Source organism: Nansenia antarctica, assembly GCF_963989245.1.
Source record: "Nansenia antarctica genome assembly, chromosome: 6".
Taxonomy (NCBI): domain Eukaryota; kingdom Metazoa; phylum Chordata; class Actinopteri; order Argentiniformes; family Microstomatidae; genus Nansenia; species Nansenia antarctica.
This window is the reverse complement of record NC_137676.1, coordinates 37,218,050-37,225,720: the sequence shown is the minus strand read 5'-3', so window position 1 is coordinate 37,225,720 and position 7,671 is coordinate 37,218,050. Positions and strand designations below refer to the sequence as shown.

The 7,671-nt window shown below is 41.3% G+C and overlaps 1 protein-coding gene across 1 annotated transcript in view; it reads left to right on the top strand.

Annotated features, from left to right (window-relative positions):
- cxxc1a (CXXC finger protein 1a) overlaps positions 1-7,671 on the top strand; it is a gene marked incomplete at its 5' end in the record, with an annotated part of 24,868 nt that continues 17,197 nt past the window's right edge. Inside the window, one exon of the mRNA XM_080534398.1 lies at positions 1-6. Within this exon, the coding sequence (XP_080390524.1) occupies positions 1-6 (6 nt within the window). The remainder of the gene's footprint in view (positions 7-7,671) is intronic.

Sequence of the window (7,671 nt, the reverse complement as noted above, 5' to 3'; positions counted from 1 at the left end):
ATGCAGGTGAGAGAATAGAGTGTGTTGTGATAGAGCGAAAATCTAAAGTTAAACATCCAAATCCAAACCAAATACGTTTCCGAAAGGACTACACTGTTGAATGTGATCGTATGTCTGAGGGCAGTGAAATGAGTGGACACTCTAGTTTGCTCTTGTTCACTACAATATCTTTGATGAAAGATGCTCTGTTTTCACAGGCGTGATGTTATCACAGGCTGTGTTCGGAATTGTATACTAACATACTGCATACTAGCATACTCAATGAGTATATACTGCATACTACCTACTAAATTCATAATAAGTATGTGAAAACCAGCCGACCATTTACACAGTACGCATACTGCCTCCCAGAATGCATTTCGCCTGGAGCGGCGAATTTAAACCTCCATTTTAAACCTCCATTAGCTAAAATATGTAATTTTGGCTTTACAAGTGTTAACATGTCATTTTATGAAGTTTTAATATGTTTTCAGGCGAGAAAGTAACCACATATATTCCCAAAATGTGTCCAGTTTACCAAAATAACCCGTTTATATATCTGATCTGACGATTTTTTGCGTCTTCTGTTCGCTAGCTGCGTTAGTAAATTCGCCCTGGAAATGTGATCAGCACTCATGGAATGCCTCTTGTCCAATCAAATTACCTGGTCCCTTTATGACGTTGCACCCAGTGTGCGCTCCGGCGCTCTCAGAGCGATTTTACGAACACACCCTACGTTGCTTACCTTCACTCATTCAACAGAAATATCGTAACATAATTACAACACATTGTAAAATGATTTGGGGGGCCAACATCTTTAGCTAGCTCAAGTAACTAGCTTACTATATTGTTGTCTTAACAGTTGGTAAAATAACATGATTAAAATAAATATATATGAGCCATAACATATCGTGAGCAAGCACTACAACCAACTTGTCCGTCTGAAGCAATACTGGGATCATTCGTGATTGGGCTACAAGCAGTCAAATACTAGGTGAACATATGTGTAAGACACAAATAAACTTGGATTTCATGCATTTCAAGTGGCATATTTGTAATCATGACGATGTAGTCATGTCTAAGAATGCATTTCACCATGTTAATGTTAATTATGGGGGGGGTGACTTTTCGCGTGCAAGCGCATGAAACGCGCACTGGCGCTCAAAACAAAGACGTAATTTCACCAAAAACTAGAGGGTGGCAATTTTTATTTATTAAATAGCTGTTAGTCATTAAAGCCGAGCAGGTGATTTTATATAGAAGGTGATCAAATACAAAGATATCCTGAGGCTACAGCTGCAGCAGAACATGCGGAACGCGCATACAGCACTGAACATCGGTTACCGTATAATATACATGTGACTGACAGATACGCCCAAGACACTGACACACACAGAAAGATCATCAGCTCATCGAATATGAAGTATATGAGAGATAATTAGCTCATCGAATATGAAGTACACAAGAGTAGAGTACACATGGAACCGGGAACGCGCATACAGCACTGAACAACATCCGTAGAATATAAACTTGTGACTGACAGTCACATACATACATATACACACACACACACACACACACACACACACACGCACACACACACACAATGAAAGATCATCAGCTCATCAATACGAAGTAGGCCTACATGAGAATACACGCACAAAACCGGCTAACGTTACTCACTAACTGTTTACACAAGTAAAATCACAGTGTGACAGATTCGGTAAACAACCAACAGCAAGGTAATGCATCAGCTAAGTTAAAGAAAACCTTACCTTTGATGACACCGACATGATCCCTGTTTACCCGTACCTCCGCCGTTCGGTTCGTGATGATTTTAGAGGCAATAGATTATTTTTGCCCCTCGCATTTTGCCCTGTAATTAGACCATGCCTTGTGTCTCTTATTGTCCAAATGTTTTTCAGCATGTAAATCCGTTGTCAATAAAAATTCGACTCCCCTTCTTTTCCCCAGCCAATACTGTGTCGTTTATGACATTTACCAACGTTTATGCTATGAATAGTTCGAAGCTAGCGTTACGTGCGAGGCTGCTTGGTTAACCCATTTGCGGGAACATTATTTGTTTCACAAAATAGCCTGATTTAGTTGACCGTGAACATCAGAGACTACATTACGAATGTTCATTTAAAATACTTGTATACTGAGCACTGGTATAAGAACATGAACCAGAGAACAGTAGTAAATGCAATAACCCAAAGTCGTCGCTGATGATGTTGCATTTTCGATTAGGATACGGGATTAAAGGGACTGGCAAAGAGAGAGAGAGAGGAGAGTGATTTCCTGAAATCCAAATCCATTTTTTAGGACTTTTATTCTGAAACTTTTTTTTCAGGACTTTTATTCAGAAAGTTTTTTGTTAGGACTTTTATTCTGAAACTTTTTAGGACTTTTGGACCAATCACAAAACTGTTTTGCAAGCGCGTCGCTTCGCGCGTGTTGAGAGCGATTCAGTCTGAGACGTGGTTAATTGCAACATTGTATTGTAACTTACTACACCCTAAATCGGAACGTGTAGGTCTGAAAGCGGCCTAAATCTAGCTTCAATCTGCTTTTTTTCTGTTCTCCGGTGATAAAATCTCGCTCTGCCTTTCTACTATGGCTCACTATGGTAAAACTGAAACCATCCTATACGGATCCCCATCTAAACTCAGTAAGGCTGAACATTTTAAAATAAAAGTGGGTAACATTAATATCACAAGAAAAGAGGATATTACATACCTGGGCTCCATCTTAGAGGCAAATCTTTCCGGAGATAAAATGGCAGCAAAAGTAATCAAAAAAGTGAACCATAGAACTAGATTCTTGTACAGGATATCCTCACTTGTCAGTAAAAACACACTGAGGACCCTATCAGGAGCTCTCATTCAATGTCACTTCGACTATGCCGTAACATCATGGTACTATAGAACCACAAAGGCCCATAAAACAAGACTCCAGACAGCCCAAAATAAACTGGTTAGGCTTCTGCTAGGCCTCAACCCTAGGACACATCTAACCGCTGCTCATTTTTTGAGCCTTGATTGGCTACGAGTAGTTGACAGAGTGCAGCAGCTTGCACTGGGCCTGGTCTTCAAGATACGCTACACCACAAAGACACCCAAGTACCTGTCAACATACTTCCAAAAAGTGAACAACGTCCACACATACAACACCAGAGGAAGCTCCACGAACCACGTTCAACCGCGTTGCACCACAAACAAGGGGTTAAACTCGTTTGCAAACTATGCAGTAAAAATGTGGAACGCCCTTCCTATAATCTTAAAGGAGTGCAAAACACTGCCCACCTTCAAAACCACTCTCAAAAAACATTTACAGGAGGCTGCAATCCGTAACTGGACCCTCTAAATCAAAAATCTGATTAAAAGACCCGAACTACCCACTGTACATACTTTGTGTTTTGTCCCCCGCCCCCACCTGTGGTGTATGTCCCCACCTGTCCTACCCGCTGTACATACCTTATGTTTTGTTGTATTGTTCTTCCCATGATTGATGTATGTTTATCTTGTAGATAGTAATAGTTATTTGTCTGTATTATCTTGTAGATAGTACTAGTTTTTTTGTCTGTCTTACATGTAACGATGAATTGAAAATCAAGGACCCCAATTGAAATAAGCCAGTGGCTTTCTTGTTTTTTTTATCCTTTTAGTTGACCTTGTATGTAATATGTACTTTCATGTACCTACTTCTGCAAATCTTCTAATAAAGTTTTCAATCAATCAAAAACATTGAATCAAAGTGGACTGAATCAATTAGTGGCTGAGACAATGTATTTGTGGCGTACACACACACACACACACACACACACACACACACACACACACACACACACACACACACATACACACACACACACACACACACACACACACACAGACACACACACACACACACACACACACACACACACACACACACACACACACACACACACACACACAGTATTTAGATGCATGAAAGACAAGTAGGTGCCTCATAACCCAACTGGATGTGACCTGAATGTCCCACTCCATGGCTGGTATGGCTGTAACGCCCCCTCCTGGACATTGGCTGTACCACTGTTCAGTCAGCGAGTCATGTATTGCATGCCATGTACATATACAGTATATTACACATATATTGCATCAAGGTCTTTATGGGGGCAGGAACCTCTATCCTCCATTCGCTTCTTCCTCAAAAAGCATTGGACTAAAATATGTAAGGGGAGAAACCTTGATCTTCTCCTCTTCATCTCTTCTGTTTCCAGTAGAACACGAGTGGAGGAGGACGGAGGACAGGACACGAGGAGACGTGGTCCTAACAATTCAGAAAAAAAATCGTCTTTAACTGCACCTCACCTACAACAGCCACACCCTCTACCACACCTATGATCATCCTGTGACACGCTCTATCTCATGCTTTTAGGAACTTGTCAGTTGGGATATAGACCGGGGGGAGTAGTAGTAGAGCGGCGTAGCACAATAATTGTGCACTTTTTGAAGAAAGCATGACATTTCTACCATAGTTAGTACATACCATAAGGTTTATTTTCAGATGTGGAGGGAAGTCAGATTTGACCCCAGAGGCCCGGGAGAGGTCAAATTCAAATGGGTAGATTCAAATGGGTAGATCGCATGGCATTGAAGAAAACCCAAAAGGAGAAAAAAATAAAATAAATAAGTTCGCCTATCATCCATCCTCACTATGGCTTTTGCCACTTGATTGATGTACAGGACCTCCTCTATAATATCTACACCTATGACCTGCCCAACACACTCTCGTGGAAGTACGCCTACGCAGACGACCTCGCAGTGGTGTACTCTGCTGGAAATTGGCAGTCTGTGGAGGGGATTCTGAGCCAGGACATGCAGACACTAGTGGCATACTTCCGGAAATGGAGATTGAAGCTTAGCGAGGCAAAGACGGTGTCGGCTGTCTTCCACCTTAACAACAGGGAGGCTGAACGTGAGCTTAGAGTATTGATTGATTGATTGAAAACTTTATTAGAAGATTTGCAGAAGTAGGTACATGAAAGTACATATTACATACAAGGTCAACTAACAGGATAAAAACCCAAGAAAGCCACTGGCTTATTTCAATTGGGGTCCTTGATTCTCAATTCATCGTTACATGTAAGACAGACAAAAAACAAACTAGTACTATCTACAAGATAATACAGACAAATAACTAGTACTATCTACAAGATAAATATACATCCATCATGGGAAGAACAATACAACAAAATATTAGGTATGTACAGCGGGTAGGACAGGTGGGGACATACACCACAGGTGGGGGCGGGGGACAAAACACAAAGTATGTACAGTGGGTAGTTCGGGTCTTTTAATCTGATTTTTGATTTAGAGGGTCCAGTTACGGATTGCAGCCTCCTGTAAATGTTTTTTGAGAGTGGTTTTGAAGGTGGGCAGTGTTTTGCACTCCTTTAAGATTATAGGAAGGGCGTTCCACATTTTTACTGCATAGTTTGCAAACGAGTTTAACCCCTTATTTGTGGTGCAACGCGGTTGAACGTGGTTCGTGGAGCTTCCTCTGGTATTGTATGTGTGGACGTTGTTCACTTTTTGGAAGTATGTTGACAGGTACTTGGGTGTCTTTGTGGTGTAGCGTATCTTGAAGACCAGGCCCAGTGCAAGCTGCTGCACTCTGTCAACTACTCGTAGCCAATCAAGGCTCAAAAAATGAGCAGCGGTTAGATGTGTCCTAGGGTTGAGGCCTAGCAGAAGCCTAACCAGTTTATTTTGGGCTGTCTGGAGTCTTGTTTTATGGGCCTTTGTGGTTCTATAGTACCATTATGTTACGGCATAGTCGAAGTGACATTGAATGAGAGCTCCTGATAGGGTCCTCAGTGTGTTTTTACTGACAAGTGAGGATATCCTGTACAAGAATCTAGTTCTATGGTTCACTTTTTTGATTACTTTTGCTGCCATTTTATCTCCGGAAAGATTTGCCTCTAAGATGGAGCCCAGGTATGTAATATCCTCTTTTCTTGTGATATTAATGTTACCCACTTTTATTTTTAAAATTTTCAGCCTTTCTGAGTTTAGATGGGGATCCGTATAGGATGGTTTCAGTTTTACCTAGGTGTATTGATAGTTTATTGTCAGCTAGCCAGATGCAGATTCTACTCAGTTCAGTGCTTAGCGCTTTTTCCACCTGCAATATGTCCCTGTCAGAGACCAGCAGAGCCGAGTCATCCGCGAACAGGAACAAATTGCAATCACATGCTGATGACATGTCATTCACATATATTAGGAACAGTAAAGGTCCCAATATGCTTCCTTGTGGAACGCCGCAGGTCACTGGGAGGGGGGGGGACAGTGTTCCGTTCACACTAACCACCTGTTCCCTCCCCTCTAAGTAGGATTGCATCCAGCTCACCGATGTTCTATCGAACCCAATTGCTTTCAGTTTATCTAACAATATGTGGTGATCTACTGTGTCGAAGGCCTTCTGGAGGTCCAGCATGACCATGCCGCAGTACTTGCCCGAGTCCACCTCATGGTTGATGTGGTCGTTCAAATAGAGAAGGCATGTGTCAGTGGAATGGGATGTTCTGAATCCTGATTGAAATTCATACATCAGATTTTTTTCGGTAAGGTACCTATCAACCTGTTCATAAACTATTTTTTCCATAAGTTTCGAGATGGAATTAAGAATAGAAACAGGTCGGTAGTTGCCTGGGTCTAATTTGCTTCCTTTTTTATACAGTGGGGTTACCCTTGCTATTTTAAAGTCAAGGGGGACGTGTCCCTGTTTGATGGAGAGGTTTATTATGTGGGTGATGATTGGGGTAATGGAGGCAGCTGAGTCTTTTAGAAATCTGGCTGGAATATTGTCATGGCCCGTGGCCTTTTCTGAGTGTAGAGCGCCCAGTTTTTTAAACACCTCATCGTTTGACACCATGGAGAGTTTAAAATCATCTTTGCGTACACCCAGTTTATTGTAGAACGCACGGATGTGCTCTACACCATAACGCCCTGAGTGGGGTGGTAGATTGTTAACTAATTTAGTGGCTATGGTTGTAAAGAAAGTGTTTAAGCACTTAGCCACATCCAGCTTGTCTGTAAAGAGAGAATCTCCAGATTTTATGCTGATGTTTGTAGACCTGGTTTTGAGTTTTTGACTGCAACCTAGTTGGCTATTAAGTAGCTTCCAAAGGTCACGTGGTTTGTTTAAGTTTTCTTTGATTTTGTTATCGAGGTATTTTTTCTTAGCAGATTTGGTCATGGTAATTACCTGATTGCATAGTTTGTTGCATTGTTTTTTAATTTTCTCAAAGTGGGTTTTGAGATCTTCGTTTAAGTGTTTCACTAATTTTGATTTGCATTTTTGAACTTCAGAGCATTTTAGGTCTCTGACTTTCATAGCATTTAGAATGTCCGAATTCATCCATGGTTCCGATCGGGCTTTAACCCTGGTGGTTCTCATGGGGGCTATACTGTCAATAATATTTAGGAATTTGGTTTTGAAACCTAGCCATGCCTCCTCAACCTGTGTGCTTTTTAGTTCATCTAACCAGTCTTGATTCTCCAGTTTATGGTTTAAGGCCTCACTAGAATAGGATTTAAGGGATCTAGTGGTTACAGTTTTATGACCGCCAGCCTTGGGTTTATGTTTTTTACGAGTGCAAAAGATCATGTAATGATCATTTAGCCCACATACAATAACCCCACT